The 27904-nt window shown below is 48.8% G+C and overlaps 1 protein-coding gene across 1 annotated transcript; it reads left to right on the top strand.

Moving 5' to 3' along the window:
- Window positions 1-211: 211 nt before the first annotated feature.
- RBP2 (retinol binding protein 2) lies at window positions 212-21787 on the top strand. Its single transcript, XM_007188039.3, has 4 exons — window positions 212-371; window positions 14525-14703; window positions 19853-19954; window positions 21527-21787. The coding sequence occupies exons 1-4, from the start codon at window positions 299-301 to the stop codon at window positions 21575-21577; spliced, it is 405 nt and encodes a 134-aa protein (XP_007188101.1). The 5' UTR covers window positions 212-298; the 3' UTR covers window positions 21578-21787.
- Window positions 21788-27904: the final 6117 nt, after the last annotated feature.

The following is a 27904-nucleotide window of genomic DNA, read 5'->3' as shown; positions in this document are numbered from 1 at the left end:
TCTGTGGGAGCCCAGCCAGACAAAAATGAGCTGTTCCAGGCCTTGTGTATGTTGGAGGTCACAAGGACACCCATGCCTGGACACGTCAGGTTTTGAGCATGGGTTGCTCATGGTCCTGCTGAACTTTGCAAAGGAAAGGAAAGTTCCTTTGGGCTGTGCTTGTGACCTTTGAGCGTGTTATCTTCAAAGCCATAAACCTGGTCCACTGGATTATAAAAGTAGCTCATTCTAACACGTTCGCCCTGAAGCCTGCTCCTTGCCATCCAGCACACACCCACGGTAACCAAAGGCCACCACCATGACAAGGGACCATAGTGGAACCTGGGAGATGGAGAGTAATGACAACTTTGAAGGCTACATGAAGGCCCTGGGTAAGGGGGGTGCCAGAGGTGGGAAAGGGGGAGTAGGTGGGAAATGGGGAGGAGGTGGGAAAGGGAGAGGGAGGGCAACTTTGGAAGGACTGTGGTCTGGCCCTCCTGGCAGTGCCACTGTGGAGTTCCCCAGACCTGTGTGCAAGCCTTGTTCCTCGCTCCTTACCAGCTGTGTAATATCAGGCAAGTCATACTCATTCTCTGACGCTCAGATTCCTCATCGGCAAGTTGGGAACAATAATAAATGAGGTTATGTCTAGAATGTCCTTGGCGTACAGAAAAGATTCACTGAATGGAGGAGACACACACACACACACACACACACACACACACACACATGCATATGTGAGGAAAGCCAGACTTGAGAGGAAAATGCAGTAGCTCCCCTGCCTTGTGATTCCCATCTCTTAGATAACCCGTTGGATCTGATATTATGCACAAATGACCCCTGCATTGCTCTTTTATTAATCTTGTAGTGGAGAAGCAGAAAAAGAGTAGATAACAAATCTCTCAGCCTAGAGAAAATCACGCTAGGAAAGGCTTTCATCATATACATCAAACAACTCACTGCTCACCTGACTTCTGAACTAGACTCCAAGCCGGGGGCTCCATCACCATGTGTCCTGAGTTGACTCTCCTGTGGGATCTCTTGTGGGGCTGGCAGAAAACACACAAAACCAGAGCAAGTGGGCCCACAGAGGGGAGCTCACTTTTGGGGGCAGATATTATAGGCCAGGCCCCAGCAAGGAGCACTGGCTGTCTGTCCTTATTTCTGCAATAACCTCCTGATCACCTTTTCTAGCTTTAGATCTCTCTGCATAGGGAGTTCCCAGCTGGAACTTCCCTACGTGAAGCATGAGAAAAAATGGCTGCGGGTGCGGTCTGAGGCCCAATAATTTGGATGTGATGATGGGAAGTCTCATCAAGAATGGGAATTGTGGGTTTTTCTGTGCAATTCACTTCTAGCTTGATGACACTTCCACCGTGTCAACAAACAAGGAGAGCCCATGTGACATGTTTTGCAATTTACAGAGATTGGAAATTTCTTCATGTACTTTAGACATGTTTACAACACTGGATAGCTTTTTTTCCCCTCCTGGCTACAGAATGTTACCAATATACTTGGGAGAGGAGGGAGGAGACAAAAATCCTCCTATCAGAGCCTTAACCCTGTCGCCCCTGATTTTAGTATCCTGAGTGAGACTAAAAATGGAATCCTGTTTCCATACGTGAGTAAATGGGCTGGAGCTGAGCTCAGAACCAGAATTCTGAACAAGATCATACAGAGGAGGAAACCAAACCAGTGGGCCAGCTGAGGCTTTCTCTCTGACCTTGACCAATTTTTTAACCTTTCTGAACCAGTCTCCTCATCCACCAGATAGAGAAATAACACCAGCCTTGCCTGTTTCTCCAGATGATGTTGGTCGTTGTTTTGAATGATTGAAAGTACTTTAACAAGAGCTATTTGGTGGTTTCAAGCTTTCAGCAGTAAGCTGAACAAGCCCAACTCAGGGAATATAATAAGAAAGCAATTTGTGTCCTTTGTTGCTTATTCTTAAATTATATAAAGTCCTATGGTGACTTTAAGTACAAAATCGAGTCTCAGTTTAGTTTTCGGCTGTACAGGGTGGGCACCTGGAGCCCCTCTTTCTAGTCTTAAGGTGAGAGGCAAGCACTCCTGTCACCATCCCCTATTCCCTCTGGGGGATGCCGGGATGCAGGGCACCCTGTCAGCTCTGTCCAAAAAATCCTCTTCCTAAAAGCAGCCTTCCTCTGGACTCTTTCACACCCACTTACACCCTCCTTGTAGGGGAGGGGTTCGTGGGTCGTGAATGTGAGGTTTGGATGTCTCTGTCCAGGAGGTTTTGGAGGGAGTGGCCTTTCCAGTTCTCCTTGGTATCGGACACCTCTTATCTCTTAGAGCTACAGTCATGACTTCCAATTCAACATCTTAACTACATTAATTTCGCTCTAATGAGCAAACGGGTTGACCTCTTTGTACGAGTCTCTGCAGTGGAGAGGGGTGGGCTCCCACTTTCCTGATGGAGGTTAACACCATAGGGGGTGGTACTAGCTAAACCCAGAATGTGCATGTGCTTGGTGCCTCGGTTTACCCAGCTGCTGACGGCCTACAGTATCCCAGGAGCTTGCCCCAGCTTGAATCCATGAGGTTCTGTGCAGAAACGATTCAGCCAGAGTCACCTTCCCACCGTGGAGATGGGACACCTGACCCCTCTCACCTGCCCATGGGGACACAAGTGGGGCAGACAGGCACTGGCAGTGACTGGAGACAGGTCTCAAGGGCTCAGCCAGAAGCAGCCGGGTGGGGCTGCCTCCCACAACTGAATCTGCTGAAAGCAACCCAGCAGGGACTTCCCTGGTGGTCCAGTGGTTAAGACTCCACGCTTTCAATACAGGGTACGTGGGTTCAATCCCTGAGCAGGGAACTATGCCATGCGGTGTGGCCAAAAACAAAAAACCAAAACGCAACCCAGCAGATCTGTACAATTTCCTCCACATCCACCTCACAAGACAGGGGTTGCTTTCCCAACACTGACAAGTCAGTGAAGCTTGCCTTCTTGCCCTTTTGAGCGCAAGGCCCTTCGCATTTGGGAAGAACATATGTGGAGATACTCCCAAATCCCCAGATATGGAAATATCACTAAGTATAACTCCATTCCCTGCCAAAGAGCTGTCTCTTTCTTAGATGTTAATCCCTAGCACCAGGGAGTCGGCTTTCTCTGTGGGCCTGGCGGCTGGTTCCCTAGGAAAGAGATACTCCTGTCGAGAGGTGGGTCTGGGGACAAACTGTCTTTGTTCCCGGTTGGTGACTCACTCCACCCCCAGCCTCCCCACATGACCTGGCCGCCAGCCTCAGCAATGACACGTCAGGGCAACCTTTGGGTTTGCCCCAAATTTTCAAAGCCATTCGCTGTTCAGAGAATGGGTGACAAGGGTCAATGGTACCTCCTCTCCTGCCTTCTTACACCTCGTGTTTCCTGAGGCCCTAGACTCTTTCTTGACAGTGAGGAGAGCAGTTGATGAACTCCTCTACCCTGAGGAATCTGTCATGCCCTGAGGTCCACCTTCAGCTTGGATCGGGGGGTCGGGGAGTGGAGGAGTGGTCTTCAATCTAAAGGGCAGACCTCTCAAAGTGAGGTCCCTGCGCTGTGAAAGAACGCTGGGGGAGAGTCCATTCACTCTGCCCTGGAGTGAGACCAGCACAGCACGTACATGGGAATCATTCAGCTTCTTTACCAAAGCTTTAGACGTCGCCCGTGGAAGCCAGGGATGGTGCCATCTGCAGCAGGCCCGGGCCCAGCCTCTGTTCTCAAGGAGCTCAACCTGGTGCAGACAGTCAAGCTATAGCCGTGTGCAAATTGCATTCCTGTTCTCTATTAGAGTGTGATAAATCACCCCCAAAATGTGGTGGCTTGAGTTTATTATACAGTGATTTTATCATTGTCTCTCATAGTTATGGGAGCTGACCAGGTTCACGTAGGGGGTTCTTGCTAGGAGGCTCTCATTCCATTGCAGTAGGACAGTGACTGGGGCCAGAGCCATCTCAAAGGCTTCTGGCTCCTGTGTCTGGCAGTTGGTGCTGGCCAGCCGCTGAGACCTCAGAAGGGGCTGTGGATATCTACACGTGGTGACCCATGTGGCCTGCGTTTCCTCATAGCACTCTGGCTGTGTCTAAAGAGACAGGAGGCAGCGGCTGAGTGACCTTTTATAACCCAGACTCAGAAGTCACACAGCATCACTTCCGCTGTATTCTATTGGTTGAAGCAGTCATGAGCCCACCCACATTCAAGGGGAAGGTACATAGACCCCGCCTCTCAAAATGTCAAAATCATATTGTAAGACCAGCCTGTAGGATGAGAGGTGGTGTTGTTGCAGCCATTAAAGAAAGTATAGTCTGCCACAGATGGGACAGTGGGTGATTCTGTCCCTTGGGCCTGAAAGGGCTATAGTGACAATAGAACAATGGTGACCGGAAGTGTGTGCGCTGTATGTTGATGGATGGTAACTAGACTTGTGGTGGTGATCACTCTGCAGTCTATACAGATGTTGAATTATGATGCTGTACACTTGAAATGTACATAATTTTTTAAAACAGTATGTGTGGCAGTGAGGGTGGAGGGAGCTACAATAGGTGGATCATTGAAGGCTTCCTGAGTACTTCTGGGTGGGGTTTTGAAGGAAGGAGAGGAGTGCTCCACACAAGGATAGAGTCGGGTCTGGACCTATGAGCATGTGCCAAGGTCAGGCTGATGAGGATGTGGGTGGCCAAAGGAAGCAGGAGCCATATTACCAGGGGGTGAAGTGCAAGGGCGGGCACAGGGGTAAGAAGAGTCAGAAAGGTACCAGGGCTGGATCTTGAAGAGGTGTGACACCATGTGTGATCATCACCCAAGGACATCAGGTAAGGAGAGGGTCCTGGGAAGAACTGTGTACAGAGGAGAGAAGGGCCATGAGCACCCTGACAGCCAGGGCGTGAATAGATCAGCAGAGACAGTCAGAGAACTGAAGGAGGAAGTGGTTGCAGTCGTCCTGGGAATATGTGAGAGCAGTGCCAAGGAGGGTGTCCAAGGGGTTGTCCATAGCAGGAAACTGACTAGATTTGGTAACTAAGTGGAGAAGAAGCGGGGGGTGAGCCTAAGAAATAAAACCCCACCATGTAACTTTAATCAGGAAGACAGGGATGTATAATGGAAGGCATCTGTTCTAAAAGTACTCAGGGGCTTCCCTGGTAGTCCAGTGGTTAAGAATCCGCCTGCCAATGCAGGGGACACGGGTTTGATCCCTGTTCCAGGAAGATCCCACATGCCGAGGGGCAACTAGGCCCGTGAGCCACAACTACTGAGCCCGTGCGCCACAACTACTGAAGCCCGCGCTCTGTAACAAGAGAAGCCACCGCAATGAGAAGCCCGCACACCACAACCAAGAGTAGCCCCCGCTCGCCGCAACTAGAGAAAGCCCGCGCGCAGTAATGAAGACCCAGCACAGCCATAAATAAATAAATAAATAAATATAAAAGTAGTCAGTTAACGTTAAACTTAGACATATTTTAGGAAATCTTTGTTCAATAAATTGTAACCATTAGGAAAAATCCAGTTCTTCTCTTAATTCACAAAAGAAGGTGAGGGTCATCGTCTATGAAGAGCATCTTTTCATTGAAATCAACATGTACAGATTTAAAAGAGCAGTGGCTACTGCAAAAAGTCCTAGTGGGTCTCTGGAAAATTCTACCAGGAAGCGGTAGCCTTAGAGGCTGAAGTCAAGCAGCTGCCACCTGAGTGGTCTTTGCCAGGAAATCTTTCCTGATTACCCGTAATGTTCAAAAGCCTGTCCTGACTGTAGGGATCCAAAGTGTAACATCAGAGGTGAGCACATGCACAAACCATTCTCATGCCATGATAAGCATCGTGCTAGCATGAGCTTTCTATACATTATGTCATTTAATTAATTCAGTTTCAACAAATGCCTTGAGCACCTATGACATGCCAGGAAGAGCTCTAGGCATTGGTGAAGCAGTGGTAAATGAGGCAACAAGTTCCCTGCCCTTGTGGAGTGGGCACGCTAGTGGGAGAGGGAGAGGGTAATAGTTTAAGACTATTTGGGTAGTGGTAAGTGCTTTAAAGAAAATAAAAAGGAATTCTTGGGTGGAGAGTGATGGGTGGTCAGGGAAGTTTGTCTGAGGGGGTGACATTGGAGCCGAGGCTTGGATGCTGAGAAGTGTTGTTCTGGGCACAGGGCACAGCAAAGGCTGGTGTGCTGGGTGTGTGGTGAGCCCAGGGGTAGGTCAGGCCTTATGATGGGCAGACTTAATCCATCTTATTCATATTCTTTAAGGTTCGCTATGACTACAGCGTGAAGAATGAATCACAGGAGGGCAAGACTAGAAACACAGAGGCCCATCAAGGAAGCTTCTGTGTTGTTCAGGCAAGAAATGATGATGGTTGGTTTGGGACGGTGCCCAGGGCTGGAGAAGAGAGGACAGATTCAGTGCATATTTTGGTGGTAAATCTGACAGGGCTCGCAGATAAAAATGAAGTGAGAGGAAATGGAAGAAATGAAGACGGCCCCCAGGCTTAGGCCTGAATAGCTGGGAAGGCTGTGACCCTATCAGCTGACATGGGGAAGACATGGTGGCGAGTGAGTTTGGACAGGGGTGCCGGGCAGGGGGGAATGCATTAAGAATTCTGATTTACATCTTTTGATTACAGATGCCCATTACACATCCAAGTGGAGTATTAAAATTGGCATGTTGATATAAGATCTAGAGCTTAGGGTAGAGTCCGGGATAAAGCCAAAGGAATGCTTGCTATTTTAAGGAGTGAGGAATCTGAAGGTCAGGGAAGTGGAGGAACTTTCCTGGGATCACTTGTGGCTGGAAATTGGTGTTGCTCAGAGAGGAGCCTGGTCTGCCTGCTTCTAACCCCCAAGCACTTGCCATAGCTCGGTTCCAGGTGCAGGTGCTCAGTGTGGGGTTAGGGGAGGGGGAGTTTTGTGCTGAGCAAAGTTCATCAGGATGGGGACCTCCGAAGCAGGCAGGCAGGACCCTCAGATAAATTGCAAGAGAGTCACTCGGAGTCCCTGGGTAGGAATGAATGAATGAATACATGAATGAATGAATGAATGAACGTCTGATGACCCAACGAGGAGTTAATTTCACGGCATTTGGATTCCTGCCAGTGCTCACAAGTCAGTAAAGTTAGACACTGGCCAAAGACTGTACTTGTGTGGCATCTGGTTGGACTTTCAAACAGGGACAGTGCTGTAGGTGGGAAAAGCCCAGGTGAAGATAAGTTTGGTCCCTTCCTATGGGTCTCCCCTGGCGTGTAGTGGCAGCTTCTCCTCCCCGACCCCCATCCCAACGGTGCAGACTAGACTATGGGGGGGAGGTGAAAAATACAAGAGGAGCAGGGAGGCACCCGAGGGTCTCCAGCCTGCCTCCTCTGGCTAGGGAAGGGTCTGAATGCATTTGGAGGTGTCCCTGAGGGTAAGAGAGAAGGAGGCAGGAAGGGGCAAGGACAGTTCCTCTTTCTGTGGATTATCTGGAGGAGGAAATGGCATGGAAAGATGGAGAAGATTGCTCTTCCACTCTGCTTCTCACAATGCCTGAGTGCTGAGGATTTGTGAATTAAGGAGTTCAGGTTCGAAGCCCATGGAAGCTGCACTGAGAATGGGTTTCAGATTTCATATGATGAAAATGTGTGCATCTCTGCTCTTTAATTTACAAATCGCGTCTGCCCTTTTAGCCTACAACTTTAGCTTTTCCCACAAGCATATTACAAAGCATTTTAATGTTGAGTAGCATACTCATATTTCAACTTTATGGCCTGCATTGTTCAAAATGCAGTTATGAAAAGTATGCTTTAATAAAGTCACTTCAGTGGGTTTTTTTTTTCTTCTGCAGCAGCTATAAGCCATATATATTATTCAGAAATAGCTTGCCTTTGGACATTTTCCTCTGAGATAGAAATTCATTTCACCTGGCTATAAATCAGGCTCGGAGATACCTTTAATCCAGAAAAGCAGATGAAACATATTTGATAACCCTGGTGTTCAAATACCATACCAGGAAAATAATTTTCCCTGCAAAGTACAAAGAGTAAGTGTTTTTGTAATCTGTGTGTGTATGCCTGTGTATTCTACAGCTGCAGTTAAACATTTCCTTTTGATTAGAAATATCACAAATCCACCAACAGAATGTTTGCCTCCCTTCCCCGGGATGGAACAGAGGTGACATGATTAACTAGCCTGCACACACGGTGAAGGGTAGCCAAGAGGCCAAGCCATTTTTCAACCCAGAGAAGAAGCAATGTTTGAGTCAATTTGCATAGAGCCCCTAATAAGATTCCCCGGCTCTGGTCGGAAAGACTGACTGGGGGTGGTGTTTCGAGGACAAAACCTGTTCTCTTGGCAGTAGACATTTTTAGCTGTGATCTACCTCTCTGGGCAACCAGGGACAAGCAATAATTTCCATTTGAGGAGCCTTAAACAGAATGTGTTTGTAGGCAAAGTGTCAGGAGCTCTGTCCTAGCTGGGCAACTCTGAACCAGCCACTTAAATTCTCTGGGCTTTGATTTCCACATCTGTGGAGTGAAAATAGACTTGCTCTCTGAAGACCACTTAAATTTAGACTTCTAAATTTCTCTGTAATTCCCAATTCTTCCTTAGTACAGTTGACCCTTGAACAACAGGGTGGGGGCGGAGGCAGCAGCGGTGTGTTAGGGGCCCTGCTCTCGGTGCAGTCAAAACTCTGCGTGTAACTTATGGTTGGCCCTCCGTATATACGTAGTTCCTCCACATCCGTGGTTCTGCCTCCGCGGATTTAACCAACCACAGATGGTGTAGTTCTGTAATTACTATTGAAAACAATCCACGTGTAAGTGGACCCGTGCAGTTCAAACCGGTGTCTTTCAAGGGTCAACTGCAGTTTTGGCTGGTGCCCTCCCCTCCGTTTCACCTGGTTAGCACATGACCTGTGGTTTTCTTTCTTTATCTCCTAACTATGGCTCCAGCATGGTTTAGCACAGCCGAAACTCCTCCTCACTCGGCACAGAGCAGGAACTAAAGTCGTTTCTACCCTTTGGCCACCCTATGGAATGAGGAAACCAGTCCATGCAAACAAAGGTTTGGCCAGGCTGGATTAAACGCCCATGTGACAGGCCAGGGCTATGTGAGGGAGGGAGGGCGTGGATCAGCCACCATTCTGACTGTTTCTTCAGAGCCCAGGACACTTGGGCTGCACGGAGTGGCAGATGGCTGTGGAGATGCATAAACATGAGCTGAATATTTCACTCTGGACTGAATGCCGATCTGACCACTGTTCGACCAGAGTGGAAAAGGCCAAGGAGTGGAAGCCAATGTGCATCAAATACCCACCAGCTCCTCGGCACTGTGTGAAGCATTTTTGCCATCGTTTTAACTGAATCCTTCCATAAATAACCCTATGAGATAAGCTTTCTTTTCCCCATTTTACTGTGAGAAACTGAGGCTCAGAAAGGGAAAGTGACTTCTCTGAGGTCACAAAGCTGGGAGATCAGAGACAGGATTTATGCCTGGATCTGACCCTCACTCTTTTATGCCAGAAGTTCTAAACTTTGGCATGCACAGAATCGCTTGGAAGGCTTGTAAAAACAAGAGGGGCCCAATCCCCTGTAGGTCTAGGGTGGATCCCAGAATTTACATTTCTAAGAGGGTCCCACGTGCTGTGGATGCTGCCAGCCCAGGGGCCTCACTTTGAGAACCACCGTCCTAGACCACGGTGCCCACATTAACCAAACCATAAGTATCTCTTGAGCTCCTACTGTGTGCCCAGCCCTGCGCCTGGTTCTATGGGGACACGGGAGCAAAGAGACAAATCATCCTTGTCCTCACAGAGCTGAGACTTTGGAGAAAAAAATAATGAACCCCATGAAAAAGAGGAAAATGCCAGGTAGTACCTCCTGCGGGTTAAACCCTGGGCCTGGAAAGCAGGTGAGGAAGGAGGCAAGAAAGAACAGAACATGCTGGAGCAGGCAAGGCTGGGGCTGGGAGGAGAGGGGCAGGGATTTAGGGACCAGATGTGCAGGGAGTATCTGGAAAAATGCAAAGGGCTCCGAGGAAACCAGCTTATGAGATCAGGGAGTTGATTATGATGGTGCTAGCAGCTACCACTTATGGGGCCATTACCACAAGCCACCAGCACCGGGCAGATCTCTTCACAAACACCATCAAATTTAATCCTCAAAATAGCCGGATGCAATTAGTAATAACTCTACTTATAGCTACTGCTCTCTGCTGCTTCCAGATCTGGACCCTAGTGTCCAGCGATGGAGCTGAAGTTAGATGTCACCTGGCTCATTAGGCTGTGTTTCTGGGGCAGAAGGAGAGAAACATGAATTGGAGTGTAACACGTTAGCCCCTGCCTAGCACAAGCACGTGTTTATACCGACTAGAATGCAGAAAACACTCTTTTGCGGCTTTTAGCAGTTTTAAGGAAGGATTCATTTTGAAGTCAGATGTAGTTGACCACTTGGTCCTGTCTAGTCTTCTCCTTTCCAAACAGGCCAGCAGTTGCCTTAAAGGGAGAAAAATTAAACAAGGGATATTACCATAATTGCAGGGACCAGGTGACAGAGATAAATGCCTCAGAAAGGGTTTTGTCAACCCTTCCTGTATTATGTTCTGGGGAACCCTGGCCAGCTGGAGATCCCACCACGGAGGGTTCTACAGCCACCTAAGATTGGGAAAGGCTGCATCTTCTGTCCTGCTCTTGGAGTTACACAGCATTTTCCCCAAAGTCTCTGTGAAATTCTTCAGTATAGAAAGCAGCCAGCCTGTCTTGGTTTTAATTGCTCATTTCTCAAACTTAGCTGATCATGAGCTCCCTTTTAAAAAATTTTTTTGACCACCAGTCTTTTATGGGCTGAGTCCATGGCAAATACAGTGGGGGCACCCTGGGCTCTATGAATGTTGGCCTAGATGCCTAGGAGGGTTCACAGCATCAGAGAGAGCATTTATCTACCCCTATGCCCTGGGGCCTGCAGGCTGTGTGGCTTGGACATGCCCAGGTACAATTTCATATGACGCAAAGCTGAAGCTATCAGAAAATGTCCAGCGTTGGAACGTGGTTTCTCCAGCTCCGAATTCTTGTAGAGCCCTAAGCCTAGAAAACAACTGCTGTCTGGTGGGGGCAGTGTACCTGAGCCCTGGGGAACATAAGCTGCCCCAAACAGGGAGGGCTCATCCAGCTGGATCCAGAAGCCCCTGTGGCCCCAGGGGAAACGTAGAGTCAGAAGTTACTGGTATCTTGGGCAGCCACTGGAAGTGCACAAACTGGCGTGGTCTGACGTGATGGGACGGGCCAGCCCAGAGCTTGTGGAGCATGGTGCTGGGCCTGGAACCAGGCCATCCTGGGTTCAATTACCACCTCTATTGCTTCCTCACTATATAATCGAGGGCAAGTGACACAGCCTCTCTGAGCCAGGTTCTTCACTGGTAAAATGGAGAATAATATAGTACTTATCTCATGGGTTTCTTGGGAGAATGAAGTGAGTGAAGCTTCCCAAGGGAGATTCCACTATGGGACAGCATTCCTGGTTGGTTCCAAGGCATGTCTTAACTATCACCCCAAATACCACCAAAGGTCCACACAGCATGGCCCCCAGAGCCACCTTACCTAAAACTTAGCTCCTAAGTTCCCCCCATAAAATTCTTTACTTCTCTGCTTCTACCTTGGTTACCTAAACTCAGAACCTCTGTTTTCACCTCCCAACTTGATCTTCCACACATCCATCCAATAATCGAACCCTTGTGATTGCTTTCCAACTGTGTAATCTTAGACAAGTCACTTAACCTCTCTGGGCCTCCACATCATCGCCTATGCCATGAGGGATTTTGGGGAGCAAAAGGACCTCAGTCCTTGTCTTCTTTGAGGAAAGAATTCAACAAAGAGACCAAGATTGTAAAGCAGGCACAGAGTTTATTAGAAGCACAGTGTGTGTGGGAGAGCACACAAAGAAGCCGTTTATTTAGGGCAGCAGCAAAAGTTACACACTCGAAGGAGAAGAGTGGGGCGTCCTTGGGAGTGAGGGGCACGCAGTAGGGGCAGCTTAGGTCGTTAATATGAGGTTAATCTTCTGCGGCTTAGATGAGGGTGACTCCCCTTTTCCTCCCCTATGATTGTGTCATCGGCAGTTCCTTATTTGAACTTCCACCAGGCACCATTTTGAATCCTTCCCTTGAGCACCTAAGCGAAACCCACAGGGGTGGGGATGGGGTCAAAACGGCAATGCTAATGATATTATAATGATATTACAATACGGCCAGGGTTGCTAGAGGGCAACTTGAGACCCCTCTCTGTGCATGTGTCGGGCTGAGAAGTGCTCTTGACGGCAAGAACGAGGAGGCTGCCAGTGGGCTCCTTTATCTTTCATCCGGTCATCAGCAACCTGTGTATTTTTATTGCGCGGGCTTCACGGTTTTCATGGGCAGAGTTTCTTGCTCAGATGCTACAAAGTTTCTGTTTTGGATGCCATTCCTCTACGTGTTGTGGCTTCGTTAAGTGCAAAACAAGGAGGTGCTTTGCCTTCTCCCTAACACCTATGCACGAGGAGGCTGTGCTCGGGCCCAGCTTTGACTTTTCCTACCTCATGAGGGGTAGCTGCTTAAACAGTAGCTTTCAAATTTCTTAAACCATTGAAGTCTTTCTCCAAACAGCCCCCTGAGAGGAAATCCAAGGTTTAAAACCACCCAGAGATTCAGGGTCTGAGATGAGGCCCAGAAATCTGTAGTTTTTACATCTTCCCAGGTGATCCTGATGGGCAGCCATTGGTGAATTCTTAGACCAGGCAAGTTCTCAACCGATAGTAGTGAACAGTAGTTGAGCAAAGCGCTGGCATTCATACACCAGCTCAGGCCAACTTGAACCTATTTCTCTTTTCAACTTAGGATACAGGTATATAGTCCTTTTACCTTCTGGGTTGCCTGTTATTACTTGAAATTATTCCCTTAGGATAAAAGCTGACTTTATACAATTTAGAATCCAAAAGACCAGCCAAGGTCCTTCCTGGATTCTGCTGCGGTCCAAGCATCCAGCTTGGACCTCTTCTTCTTGGTCCTTTAGGAGAAGGAATGGGATAATGACCAAAGTGTGATTCAGGAAGAAATGTGTCAGAAGGGAAATGGGGAAAGAGGGTGAGGGAAGTGATGCTTGGCTACCAGGTCAGGACAGCAGAAGGGGTGGGGATGCGACCATCGGAGATGTTCATTCTCTGAACTGAAAGCAGCTCCGTGAACTGTTTGTAACTGCTGGCCTCACTCATGGGCACACTAGTATTTATCTCCCACCAGATAGCATACAGTGTGAAGTTTAATCACCTACTACCATATAGATGAGGCTGGAATTCTCAGAGAAACAGCACTCAGTGAATCTGAACTATTCTTACTCTTGAAGTCATTATTACCTTGGGTTATGAGCGAATCAATCTCAGTGTTTTTCGAAATCTTCCAGGTAAACTTTCTTAAAAAAATAATTAAAGATTTATATTGGCATCTGAAGACATCTGGAGAATTCACAGGCATAAAGGAGGTCAAAGATTTGGCTAGAGATAGAAAGCTTAATGATGTTTGTAACAAGCGTAGAAATTTAGCAGTTCCAGTATTATCCTGTTTCTACATCATTTCTATAGGATAGTGACATTTTGGCTTGGGTGACATTTTATGCACAATCAGAGGTTAGCAGGAGGTGGGCTCAGCACTTAGGTTCTTACCATAAAATGTAAAGCTTAGGAAGTGAAACACTCTGTTGAGGGGCATGCTCCCTTTTACTTACAAATGGTCTCTAAGAAATGAATAAGATTTTCTTTAAAATATCACAGCAAAAAGAAGATGTAAATGGAGTAGATGCAGCAAAACCTTGACAATTGTTGAATCTGCGTGATGAGTGTGCCGGGTTCCTTGTACTCTCCCCGCTACTTTGGTTTGTTTGAAATCTTTCATAATAAAAATATAAACAATTATTCATCTTTTCCTTAAAAACAACAAAAGAAATCTCTGAGCAAGTGTTTATTAAGTGTCTGAAATATGCCTAAGCTGTGCTGGGGCCATGACTGAGGCAGAGCATCCCCCAGATCTGCTGTAAAAATGGAAGTTTGTAGGTATTCTTCCCTTCAGTGGGCATGAACAAAAGATCCATCTTTACCCAGGATCTAGGCTGGTTATTTTTAAACAGTCTTTTTCCTTTTAAACCATGCAGTCTTCTGCTCAGCAAACTCTTAGGAGAGAAACCAATATGTCAAATAGATAGAAGGGAGCTGCTGTGAGGGCAGGGGCGTGTGCATGTGTATATGTAGGCGTGTGCGTGTGTATACGCGTACGTGTGCATGGGTGTGCACACACGCACACTGGGGAGTTGCAGCTCAGGGGTGCTACCTCCCCTCCCATCAGGGCTCCCGAGGAGATGCCCAGGGACCCTGGGTTTCCCGACAGTTGACTGAGATGCCCAAACTGGCCGTGTGCAAGACAGCTCTCGTTTCCCACTTGAGCGAAGAATGTGGCCGGCCTGAGATCTGCGTCTCTGGTCCTGAGTGTTTGGCCTTGTTAAAGAAATGAATGAGTCTGGCTGAGCACATCGTAACTTCCACAACTCCCTTTGCCAACAGATATTGATTTTGCCACCCGCAAGATCGCCATCCATCTGGCTCAGACGAAGATCATTGAGCAGGACGGTGATAAGTTCAAGACGAAAACCAACAGCACGTTCCGAAATTATAACTTGGATTTCACAGTCGGGGTGGAGTTTGACGAGTACACGAAGGGCCTGGACAACCGGAATATTAAGGTACTGACCAGAGTGGAGTTTTCATCCATGCGGTCTTCGTGCAGGCGCTGGCTATTTAGCTGCACAATGAAAAAATGACAGAAACAACCTGGGAGGCATCAGGAGAGGGGGACCAGAATGGACTTAATGATGCTGGCAATAAGCAAGTATTGAAAGTTTAGTGGGAAGAAGCAGGCTGGCTTCTGCATGAAGCTTATAAGCCAAGGAGGGATTAAAGGATGCTGACCTCTCCAGGATCCAGGGTAGGAGGCCAACTCGTACACTGACATGGGCCTGGCAGGCAAAGCGAGGAGGGCCAGGTGGACTCATAGGGAAGGACGTTGACACTGCCAGCGGGATAGCATAGCTTCATCCTGGGGGCAGCTTCTCAGCAGCAGCCAAGCACTGCCATGGAGGACTGAGGCCTCATGTTGCTAGAATTTTTTTTCTTTTCAGGAGCTGTTGAGCATTCATATGTTCTTATATGAAATATCTCAATTTTAGATGATCCCAACTGATTTACTTTTTTTTTTAGAAGAATGCAATGCAAATCACACCAAAAAATCAGTAGACTAGATGAAGTCAGGCTTTCTCCAATCCTAGAAACCCAGATAAATCTCTGGCAAGCTTGTGGCTTCAGTCTCAGCCTCACCTTAACTCTCAGGACATAATCGAGGAAATCCTCCATGCATCAGAAGGCACACTTCTAGCCGCTTGAAGCTTTTGGATGTAGGGAGGCCCCTAAAATGAGCAGAGAACTCTGAGTGCAGAGTGGGGAGTTATCTCCAAGCCTGAGAACTGGAGTCTGCAGAATAGGCAGGCCCGCATCCAAGGGGCTTTTTGTGAATAAGGCAGAGGTTGGTAGCAGCGGGGAGAAGTAGGGCAGAGGTGGGAAAGGATGGGCCATCGGCAGGTCCCCTCTCCTCCTGCATCACCTGGTGGTATCACAGCCCAGTGATTGATTGTTGCACTGTCCACATTCACGCTCAGTGTGAACATCTTTGGTTTTCCAAATCCAATTACACCTGGGCAGTCCCAACAACAGAAATGGGGGAAAACCCAATCTCAGCCGTATTTAAGGATTCCCGGACCCAAATCTTAGCATCATGCAAGAACCCCGGGGACTGCACGGTCCAGTGCAAGCCCACATGGTTTATACAGGAGTGGGCAGCTTGAGCCCTCATGGCACCCATTCCATCTGTGCCAACGCAGCCACCAGGACCTCTGCCCTGGCTCCCAAGCTGAGGAGGGCCGGGCTGAGACTCCTGTGCCCAGGTATCCATGCTCTCAAGCACTGCAGAGGGCCACCCTCTCAGAGCACCACAAGGAAGCAGGGCCCTTCCCCTTTCCCCATGAGCCCCACTCCCCCCAGAGCCCCACTCTTCTCTGGTGGTTCCAGGAGTTCCTTCCAAGTCGAAGTCTCAGCTCTTCCCCCAAAGCTCTGGCTGCTCTCCCGGGGTGGGGAGGAAAAGCTGTCATCATTCTTTGGGGATGATTCCAAAGCCAAAAGAGCAGGACACATTTTATTTCTCAATCAAGTTGTCCTGCCACATTGATCATCTCAGCCAATGAGTCAGGGTTGAATGACGTTTGGGCTCCTTGAAAAGAAAAGTGGGAAATGGAAAGCCCTTTGGAAATGCTTCCATCAAACCAGTCTTGGCGGGAGACGTTAAGCTCCCGAGCCCCGGAACAGCCCCTTGTAGGATCCCGCCCCGAGAAGTTGCTGGATCGGCAAGTTTTTTGAACTGTGTGGCTGCGAGGCCAATTCATCAGACACCAGAAATGATAGGAAAATTTGTCTCAGAATTTTTGCATCCCTCTGCTGTTCTAACCTAATCAGTTCCAAATGATTCACTTTCCCCTTGCTTCTCAGTTTTGGGCGTGGGTTATTGAAAAGCAGGCCTGTCCTCTCTGACTCATTTTTTATCACCTGTGATGTTGGAGAACTCACTCTTACTGAAATAAATCATGTCCTTTTGGCCCTTCCTGACCCTTAAAGGGTTCCATTTGTTAACACCTAGGCTTCTGCCTCTCCCTTCCACGCTCCGTCCTCTCTGCGTTCCATCCTCTCTCCAGGATCGGCTCTTAGCCCTGCAGAGAGAGATAATCCCCTTTTTCCCTTCTGGTCTCTGCTTTGCCTGCAGCAAAAAGCCAGGGCTAATAAACACACACACACACACACACACACACACACACACACACACACACACGAGATTGAGAAGTACCCAGACAGAATTTGCCCAGCCTCCAGCAAAGGGCTGTTCCCATGAGAATCACAACACAGAGCAGGTGCCCTTGGCACTACCTTCTTCCTGTAACTTGACTGCAACCCTTTAGCTGGAGAGGCACGGCAGGGAGTGGGTGAGCCTATCTCTCTGATTAATTTCTGTTGCCCACCATTGGTGGCACACCCAAGTGCACAGAAATCTTGCGTCTGTGTGCATGTGTGCACTTGCATGTGCGTGTAGTACTCCTCTACACTTTGTCCTCTCATTCTCCAGGACTCCACTTCTTAACTCCTTGGTCACCCTCACGAGCCCCTCTGAAAGAGGGGAGACAGATACTCATTCAATCAACATGCATTAGGTGTTCTTGATGTGTAAGACAATATGGGCTGGGGGATTGGAAGACACAGACCTTGCCCAAATAGAAGATGTGAGTCCTTTCTCGTCTACGTGGGAGAGATCTCTGGAATATTCCAGACAACATCTCGCTTCCAGAAGGGGAAAGAGAGCAACCTATGAATTAAGCTTCTCTAAGACATTCGAAACTGTGAGGCTTAAGATGGTCCTAAAGGAGGAGGAGACATGTTTTCTTTAGAAAACATGTAGAATTTTATTTTTAAATTAATTTAGGGAATATTAATACATATGCATGCTTTAAAAAAAAATGAAACACTAAAAAGTGAAATTTCCTTCTTATCCTGGAGCCCAGCTCCTTAGTTCTCTCCCCGAGGGACAATTACTATTAAGGGTTTTTTTTGCCTCCTTGGCGAGAACGTGTACAAACATATGCATGCATCCCCACTGCTCCTTTCTTTTATGCACATGGCCCTCCTCCTTGCTTTTTTAACTTAAACTATACACTACGGAGACTGCTCTTCTCCGTAAGTGCAGAACTGCCTTCTCCCTTCAAAGGCTACGGAGCGGGGAGGAACCACACCCGTATTTAACCAGCCACCCACTGATGCAATTTATGAGGCTTGCAGGCCTTTGTTGTAACAAACAACGCTGCGATGGGCTGAAGAGTAAAATAAGGAGGAATAAAATTGTACATAAAATATATAATATGGTCAAGGTCAAATATTGCTTTAGAAACAGGTAGACTTAACAATCTGTAGAAAACAGATATCTACCAAAAAAACAGACCTGAAGTGAATTTAAAAAAAACCAAAGAGCACAGGTTCGTTTATCACCAACTGGGTTTGCAAGATAGGGAGGAAAATAAACGCCTGGTCCTTAGCATAATATTGTTCATAGAGGCGTAATATGGTTTGCACATACTTGGAAGAAAACCAACTCACATCAGGATCATCCCCGAGGAAGGGCAGCACCAACACACCACCACTGCCCGGATGGGAATGATACCATCAACCTCACGTGCAAGCCTAATGTGGGCACAGAGGTGGGTGGCCTTGAAGGGCCACTTAGGGATAATACACATCGTCCCTTGGCAGGTACTAAGACAGGTAAAGTGGGGGGAACAGGAGGAGGAGGAGCTGGGGCAGGGTGTGAAATTTGTAAATATGTAAATTTAATAAGAGGGGTTAGAGCCTCTTGTGGTTCAGCCTCTTGTGGCTTCTCCTACCTGCTGGTCAACTCAGCCTGGTTGTCCAGCACAAGCTCTGCATCTCTGCTGCCTTCCCTGTGCTAATTGATCAGCACTGCTGCCTGGAGGAAACCCAGGACGAGGAGAAGGTCCACCTCCCGGTTCTGGATGACAAGGCTGGCTTTGGAGCTATATGTGCAGCCCCCTGCTAACTAGGTAGCTTCCCTGCCTTTATTATTGCCCTACAGTGGGCAGTCCTCACAATGTGTTTCCTGTGGGGAAAATTCTCAGAAGTAAAATCTCTAGGTCAAAGAGTATGCACAATGTTATATATTTTTTTTTTTAATTTATTTTTTATTTATTTATGGCTGTGTTGGGTCTTCGTTTCTGTGCTAGGGCTTTCTCTAGTTGTGGCAAGTGGGGGCCACTCCTCATCGCGGTGCACGGGCCTCTCATTGTCGCGGCCTCTCTTGCTGTGGAGCACAGGCTCCAGACGTACAGGCTCAGCAGTTGTGGCTCACGGGCCCAGTTGCTCCGCGGCATGTGGGATCCTCCCAGACCAGGGCTCGAACCCGTGTCCCCTGCATTGGCAGGCAGACTCTCAGCCACTGCGCCACCAGGGAAGCCCCCACAATGTTATATTTTGAAAGGTAATGTAAAATTGCCCTGCTAAAAGATTCATACCGATTTATATAAGCACCAGCCCTGTATGAGTGCCCATGCTTCTCTGTACCCCCTCCAACCCAGTGTGTTATTAGACTCTTTGATCTTTGACCACAGGATGAATTGTATCTGAAAAACAGATTTAATTTGCATTTCTCTTGTTATAAGTGAGGTTGAATATATTTTCTTATGTTTAAAAGCCATCTGCTAGGGTATTTTGTTTTGTTTTGTTTTTCCTTGTAAGCTGTTGGTTTGGTGTCCTGTGTTGAATTTCCTATTAGGTTAATGATCTTTTCCTTATTGATTTACAGGTGTCCTTTGTATGTAAGGAAATCAGGTCTTTGTCTGATATGTGTTACAATTATTTTCCCCAGTTTGTTATTCATCTATTGACTTTTGAGGTATCTTTCCCTTCCAGAAATTTTACACTGTGACATAGTTAAATTCATCATCTTTTCCCCCACCGATTTGGAATGCTGTCTTTACCATATGGTAAAATGGAAGAGTAGAAGTCTTTCAAAGAGAACAGAACCGGCCAAGATCAGTCAGTCTGGCTGGAATGAAGGGTGTATGTGGAAAGGAGGCTGGTGGGATGCTGGCGTGGTTGTGGTTGAGAGCTCTGCTCTGGGGATGGAGCAGGAGCCCAGGAGTGGCTGCAGGAACTGCAGCTGCAGGTTTACATGTGCTCAGTCCCCATCAAGACCATACATTTGATTTGCCTGGAAACCTCTCATTACAGACTCTGATCGTCTGGGAAGGTGATGCCCTCGTGTGCGTGCAGAAGGGGGAAAAGGAGAACCGAGGCTGGAAGCAGTGGGTCGAGGGGGACAAGCTGCACCTGGTAAGTCCCCAGCTCCCCTCCACTCTGCTTATGCCAACTGCCGGTTCACCCAGCCAGGCGCTTTGACAAGAAAAGTGGCCCTGCCCTCCTCCCCTAAGCTCCAGCCAAATGCGTGTGGTCAAATGCGTGAGCCATTCCCATCTGGCTCAGGGGACTACAGGAGGAAATCTATATGGCTGTTTCTGTGAACGGCTGCAATTAAAAGGAAAGTTCAAGATGCTGAGTTAGGAAGCCGAGATCCAGGGAGAAATGCAGGGAACCTGTCAAAGACCAGCTGGGGAGAAATGCGAGGCACAGAATTAAGATGCCCTGGAGGAGGGTGAGACCAGGCCTCCTCAGTGATGTGAGCGTAGGAAGGAGAGGGGTTGCGGTGGGCATGGGATGCAGTGGGAGCGGGTTGCACTAGGAGCATCTGGGCCTGGGAACTGCCTGTAGACCCCAGGCACTGGCCTCACATCCTAAGGTGTGTCCACCTGATCCCAAAATATTTTAGTTTAATTTGACACCGGAACACAGCAGTTGGAATAAATTATTTCTGATTTCCTTGTATAAATTATATCCGTCTAGATAGCTTAATTTTTCACTCTTCAGTCTTTAAGACAAGTGATTTGTCCAACATTCAAATAGGGAAAAATCTTTCACTCCTTCATGCCTTCAGTCAGTCGTTTGTTAAATGAATGGCTCATTCAATGGATGGCTCTTTATTCATTCACCTGTGGAGTCAAGCAGGTACCTGGCTCTGCTGTCACTATTCATGTCACAGGGTGCCCTTCAGAGCCAGCCTTGCCTCACCTGACATCTTTATTTCAGGGACAATGTCAACTGGTGATAAATGGGAGGCAGTCACTGTTTTCCATCGACCGTTTTCCCTACCTGCTCCGGTTTGGAAGGTGGATTTTTTTTAATTGTAGTACAAACCCCAACTGTCCCTGTGGCTAAGCCAATGGATTCATCATCAACTGCAATGATTTTTGTGGTTGTTCCCACACTCGTGTTTTTCCTCTCCTCCCTCAAAGGGTCACGAGGCGCAGATAAGGCCTGGGGGGCCCCCTCTGTCCAGACGAAAGGCAGCATCTTGTCGGCCCAGGCAGGCCTGGGGGAGCCCTTCCGCCGCCCATGCCCCGTCACTGCCTGTGCTGCCACCACCCAGCGTGCTAATCACCAGAGGCCAGAAAATCCACAGGGTGCGGGGATAGCTCACCAGGCCCTTGCCTTCCAAATGCTCCCCACTAGATCCTTCCCTTCTTTGTGGCTTTGCTGCCTTTTATAAATTAAGCGATGTTGCTATAATCACGAGAGTAGGAGGAATCCTGCCCAAGAGGATAGTTCCTTTGCATTTTTTTCATTTTTATAATTGTTCAAGCTCAATTCAAGTGTCAAAATCAAATGACTGCTACCCGCAGGGCACGCCAGCTGATTGGGTCTCTGAGATGCTCACTGCCCAGAATGACTAAGTGTCCTCTTTATTCCAGCTCCACCCCCCACCCCAACTGACAGACACCCAGAGGGCTGGGGGGTGGGCGGAAGGAAGGCCTGGCTTGTTAGTCACTCACCTGCTTTGTGATGTTGCAGGAGCTGACGTGCGGCGACCAGGTGTGCCATCAGGTGTTCAAGAAGAAGTGATGGCTGTGAGAAGGGCCTACCAAGCATGCGCTCCACGCTCCCCGTGAAGAGCTCTCTGCTGGCTTTGGGGAGCAGCCGCAGGACCCTCCTACTCCGGATAGAGCCCATGGGGAGGCATCTGGATGGGTTTTAAACAGAACGAGTATGTAACAGTGACAGACATAGCCATCCTTCCTTGAAAGCTGGCATTAAACGAGAAAACAAAAATCACTCCCATACTTTGAAACCCTTTAATCTATTCCCCTTTATTTCTAGAACTGTCCGTTGTATCCGCAAGCAGAAGAGGTGATTGCCTGCGTAGTGGTTTTCTGTGCAGCTTGTGTTGTTTATTTTTTAGTTTAGTTTAGCTTCGCTTCTTTGTCGTTAGTTAGGGTGTGGGGTGGTTTTACCTGGAAACATTCTCTGGCCAGCCCAGCATATCCCCTACTAATTCTTGGACATTGCCTATTTGAGATTCTTTCCTATGGATAGCACATTTATTTCTCCAAGATCCTATTTTAGGAAGCATATGCTTTCCAGTTTGTACTTTCCCTTAAGCAGCCTGAGTGGCTCTACTTCTAAAGGCCTCTGCAGGTCTGCAGTATCATCTGCTCTTGGTCCAGGCCAGTCCTTTGCCCTTCAGCCCTGGGCAGACTTTCACCCCTGCAGAGGGGTCACCAAGCTCTGCCAGGTAGCCTGAGTTCAAGCCCTGTGCTCCACTTCTTAGCTGGGTGACCATAGGTACATCATTTGGCCTCTCTACCCTTGTTTATCTCTTCTATAAAATGGAGAAGACAAAAATAGCATCTCCTCCACTGGGATGGGTCGCTCTGAGGATTAAGTGAGTTAACACATACAGAGTGCTTGGAATAGGACCTGGTACATGGTAAGGGCTCAGTCCCTGCTAGCTCTGGTCATTATGTGGATCTACCCCCTCCACCACCTTAGGGGTCCAGATGAGTGGATGCTCAGTAACAGTAGGTCAACACCTCCGAGGCTTCATGCTGCTTCCAGAACATGAGGTTCGTTACTGCAAGGCAGCACTTGTATCTTCCTGCTGGATACACAAATGGAATAGTGCACCTGGAACAGGAGAGTAGTTAATAGGGATGGATTTATGGTGGATCGTTCATGGGATCCTGAGAAGGCACTGCAGGTCAGAGCCATCTCCGTATCCTTCTGTAGCAGAGCCTCGAATCCCACCATTAGACAAGCACTGCCTTTGAAAGGTGGGTTCATGCCAGGAGGGGTAGCAGGTGGCATTAGCACCCTCTGGTATGATTTGAATGATCACTGATCCTGAACATCCTAACAGGAGAGACAGGCTGTCAGCTGCCCACTGAATCCTGCCCCACCTCTCTTCAGTGACCCAGGGCCAGCCTTGGCTCAAGCGCTTGTGACAGGCGGCCGTGACGTGGGCGTCCTGGCAGGCCGTGTTCCCCAGCAACCATGCCATGTCCCGGGAAGTGCCTGGTGGGGCCTCGTGCTGGCTGAGGACCTAGGGGAGGTGGTGGTGATCCTCTCTCAGGTGCCGGGGAGGGGGACCCTCCTGAGAAGGTGCAGGCCCGTCTCCTGGGGCAGACCAGGGACCAAGTGGAGGGACTGGTGAAGTGGGCCCCTTGTCCCCAGCTTCCCCATCTAGGAGACCCATGTCCCCAGATGACCGCTCTCCCAAGTCTTGCCCCTGCTCACCACAGCCTCAAATGACCCTCTCTTTTGTCGCTCAAGAAAACTCTGTTGAACGAGATCATTGAGGACTAGCTAAAAAGTGTTCTGCACATGTAAGGGGTTATACTTATTAGTAGTATTTGATCCTAGTTTTTGCAAAGTATATTCTAGGGAATGTTAGCCACTCAAGATTCTGCGAAACGGTTCATGGTCAAATGAACTTCGGAAATGCTGAGAGCTATATCGCCTTCTTAGAAATGTACAGTGAGAATGAGTGTCTTTAAAGCCCTGAAAACTCCTGTAGCAAAGAAGCCCGGCCTTAAACCCCAGGACCCCCTCCACCCTGCAGCATTTCCTGTCCACAGGGTGTTTTGGAAACACTGTACATCTGCGTTCAATGAGAGAAAACAAACAATATCATTTAAAACTCCCCTTTCCCAACTGGGATTTTCTCAGTATATTTTTTTTCCACAGATGAAGAGTAACTGAATTCCTTTACATATGGTATGAAAGACCGGTTGTGGCAGTATTCATTCTGCTGATCCTTCTTTTTCAACTAAGATGCATCTGAACTCATCAGAAGTAGTCAGGATTGAGGCACCCATTTTAAAGCAAGGGCAGGTCTTGGGGGCCAGGGCTGGCCTCCCAGTCCTGCACTCACTGCGGATAAGGTAGGGCAAGTCCCCTGCCTCCTATTTCTGTCCCCTCAGCCTATTTCAAAACCAAATCATGACACAAATGCCTCACCCTGATACTGACAAGGCTGTCTGGGGACAGAGTGGAAGGGGTCACCTTGGTGGGAAAGGCTCCCAGACCTTCAGGACCCCAGCCTCCAAGGGGTGTCAGGAGAGAGACTGGGGTTAACATAAACCAGGGGGCCTGATCTTGAAAGTTAAAGAGAACCTGTCACATGAAAATCCCAGTGCACAAATGGGCAGTGCCGCTGAGTGGTTTAAGCACGGACTTCTCTATCGGCCCTTGGATCAAATCCTGCCCCACCTCTCTTCAGCTGTGTGACAGTCTGGCAGTTACTTCCCCCCTCTGAGCCTCTGTTTGTCCATCTGCAAAATGAGGAATAAGGACCGTGATTCATAAGGGGTAGTCAGGATTGAATAAGATCTTAGCACAGTAACTGAACCAACAGTTACCCTTATTACCCTCAGCGCTCTGTATCCACAGGTTCTGAATTTAGATCTCCGCTTGGTTGAATCCGTGGGTTCAGAACCTGCAAATGTAGAGGGTCAACTGTATTATGCCATTTTATATAAGGGATTTAAACATCCACGGACTTTGGTATCCGTGGGTAGCCTGGGACCAATCCCCTCGGATACTGAGGGACGACCACATGTGTGTGTATATTACGTATACACATATACACATATATATATATATATATATATACACATTCTCCACCCCAATCCCACATATCTATACATACATACATACATAATGAGATAGTGATTCCCTTCATTAAAACTCTTTGCTTTCTAAAAGCTTCAACACTGAGATCCTTACTCCAATCCTCAGATGGGAAGATCACTAGGAGGACTTACTAAGAATACAGATTCCTGCTCCCCACACGCCTTTCAAGATTCTGGCTTTGAGGTCATGGGCAGGGTCCAGGCATGTGTGTTGTTACAAGCTCCCTAGGTGGGCGCCCTCAGGTGCTTGGCAAGCACACTGACAAACCCTACCTTGTTCAGGTAAAGCATGATTCACTTTAAACGTGTACTCACCCATGTGTCACCCACGAACACTCTCAAGCAAAAGCCGGGTCTACCTCTGCAGGTAGCCAAAGGTCACGTGACCCACCCACACACTTTTCCTGCCACGTGGCATCGGGGCCACTGCCTGTGTGGCTGAGCCCTGTAACAGAAGTGGCGTCACACTTTCTGGAGCTGCTTCGTGACGGGGGACGCATTTGGGCCCTGGAGGATGGCGGTGGGTGATGGAGACAGGGCACAGTGGAGAAGGAAGTGACGTGAACAAAGTCAGGGGGCAGAAAAGGTGAAGAGGGCTGGGGTGGGGGAGTGGAGCACCTGCTGTGAGGGTACGTGAGGAGGCCAGGTGGGGAAGGTCGTTAGTCAGCCGAGGGAGGCTGTGAAGGCCTTGCCGGGCCTCAGTGGAAGCATCATGGCGGCCAGTGCAGGCTCCTGAGCAGCAAGTGATGCGATCCGATTCATGGACCAGGAGTAATGCTCGGCCACTGTCGGCAGGACGGATGGAGGCGGGCAGAGGGACTCAGGATTACCTGCTCAGAGGCTGTTACAGTGTCATTCCCAGGAGAGGCAGCGAGGGACCCACCTCAGGGCCAGGGAGTGGTTGCAGGGAGGGAGGGAGGGAGGTGAGAGGCGCTGGGAGGGGCCCCTGCACTAGGTGATGGCTGCACAAAGCCCCCAGAGGAGGTGAGGCAACAGGATGGTGTGAGTTTGGGGAAGAGGGAGAAGGAGGAGACTCAATGCGGCTTAGCAGTCGAGGGGAGAGGGGCCAGAGAGAAGGTCATGGGTTTGGGTTGGGCCTGCTGCACATGAGGTGACAGAGCAGTGATGGCAAAGCCCACATGCCTCTCCCATTGCCCACTGCCACCCTCCGATGGCCAAGTGTCACCCCCTTCATCTTACCTTCCTGCTGGGGCGGGAGGCTGGGCTGGGGCTGGGGCTGAAGGAGTGGCCAGCTGTCACAGACACTCTTGAGGCCAGGAAGTGATGATGACACCGGGGGAGGGGAGGGAGGAGGAGAGGGGAGGAGGGGAAGGAAAGGGAGGGGAGGGGAGGGGAGGGGTTAGGAGGGGAGGGGAGAGGAGAGGAGAGAGCAAGAAAGAGAAGGAGAGGAGGAGAAAATGCAGAATAGGAGGAAAGTATGGGGGAGGGAAGAAGATGAGAGAGGAGGGGAAGGGAGGGAAGAGGGGAGGAGAGAGGAGGAGGAGGGACGCCTTGACTAACCAAGTACGCAGACCACAGCCAGAGTGGCAGTGACTGAGACACACCACAGGGGTTTTCTCTAGTTTTGTTCCCCCCACAGACACTCCCGAAGCACAGGAAGCTTTCTTTAAATACAACTAGGCAAGTCAACACAGAGCAGTTGTACTTACAGGCGCTCACTAGGCTTGGCCTGGGTCCTTAATCGGTGTTCAAAGAGAGGATACTGGGCCTTTTGTTAGGCACCTCATCAGTACTACGGCACTTTCTAGGACTAGGATAGAGGAGCCCATTTCACAGAGGAGGAATCTGAGGCTCTGACTGAGTCCAACACTCACCCAGGACTCCACAGCTGGTAAGGCACAGAGGCAGGATTTGAACCCAGGTGGGTCTGTCTCCAGAGTTGGAGACCTGCCACGGAGGAGGCAGCTGCTGGCAGGGACAGGGTGACCCTCTCCATTCCTGGACTTCCAGTCTCACCCCTGCAGGCTCCGGGCCCCCGGCATGTTCAGGAGACCACGAATGCCATTTTTTCCCAATCATTTGAAATCAGGTTTTATTTTTCTTAAATCTCCTTGAAGACTAATTCTTCTGCTGACAGGACGTCATTGGAAATGACTTGTTTGCATTCTCCCGGCTGGGGGCTTGGGTCCTGCCACTGTGCAGAGCCTGACAGAACTGATGGACAGAGCAGGCTTCCTGGAACTGATTTTTCCACTTGCACTGGCCTTTTTCACTCGTGATTTGTGATTGATTAGAAGGTCAGGAGTTGGGGATATTTAATTTTGGCTCACTGATTATACTGGTTATGTAAATGGATCTAATTAGAAGCTGGGGCTTAACAAAATGAAATAGAATTTTCAGAACTTTCAAGATTTGGTCATAGATTTTCTAAGTAAGAAAAGTAAGGGACTGGCCCTTACTTTAGTTGTTCCTCATGCTTCTGATTGCTAAGGTTATGGAAAATGAAGGAGCGCCAAGGGGAAGGCCTGGAAGATGTGGTCAAATTCCACCTTTTTAGAATATTATAATAGAAAACGCACTTGGCCAATAAGAGATTAGCGAACTCCTGCCATGGTCAGAGGCTGGAGACATGGATATGTCAGTCTGCTCCTGTCGGGGAAATAGCCATGCTAGGCATTTCTCATGGAGGGAATTCAGTTCAGGGGATTGCTTACACAGAAGATGGGAACGCTTGGAAGCCTACTAGGAGGTGTGAAACAGCTGGGAGCTTGGCAACAGCAGGAAGTTGAGGGACAGATGGATCAGGAAGAAAATGGTTATCAGAAGCCAGAAGCCAGAAGCCACCTGCCAGGTGGTGCTGGACCATAGCAGGAGGGGCTATCAGAGGAGACCAAAAAACATCACTAAAACAGAAGAGGGAGGAAAAGACAGAGAAACACCCTGGCTTCTCCTTTCTTTCCACTGTTCAATCTCCAATCAGTGCTCCCACGAGTAAAACTAGCCCAAAGCCTGTTGCCAGGAAGCCTAGGAAACGTAGGCAGCAGCACAGGGAAAGGAGGGGAAGGCATCTGAGAGCAAATGGACACCGAGGGGCGCTCAGGGGAGTGGCCCCCAGGCCCTGCCCTCCAAGAGCTCCCAGTCTGACTCAGGCCAGGGAAGAGGGGAGGGGTCATCATTAACTGACCTTCCTCATGCCATGCAGTGTGCCAGGTGCTTTCCATACGTACTGTAGCTCTCTTAATCCTCAACACAACCTTGCACGGCAGTACCACGCCCACTTTACACAAGAGGAAACTGA

This window comes from Balaenoptera acutorostrata, chromosome 4, assembly GCF_949987535.1.
Source record: "Balaenoptera acutorostrata chromosome 4, mBalAcu1.1, whole genome shotgun sequence".
NCBI classification, from domain to species: Eukaryota; Metazoa; Chordata; class Mammalia; order Artiodactyla; family Balaenopteridae; genus Balaenoptera; species Balaenoptera acutorostrata.
The sequence above is the reverse complement of the archived record's forward strand: the minus strand, read 5'-3'. Positions and strand labels throughout refer to the sequence as shown.

Excerpts from the sequence above, each read along its gene's own strand:
- RBP2 (XM_007188039.3), top strand. The coding sequence starts at position 299 with ATGACAAGGGACCATAGTGGAACCTGGGAGATGGAGAGTAATGACAAC. Across the intron at positions 372-14,524 it reads AGGCTACATGAAGGCCCTGG|ATATTGATTTTGCCACCCGC; the intron begins GTAAGGGGGGTG and ends CTTTGCCAACAG. Across the intron at positions 14,704-19,852 it reads TGGACAACCGGAATATTAAG|ACTCTGATCGTCTGGGAAGG; the intron begins GTACTGACCAGA and ends CTCTCATTACAG.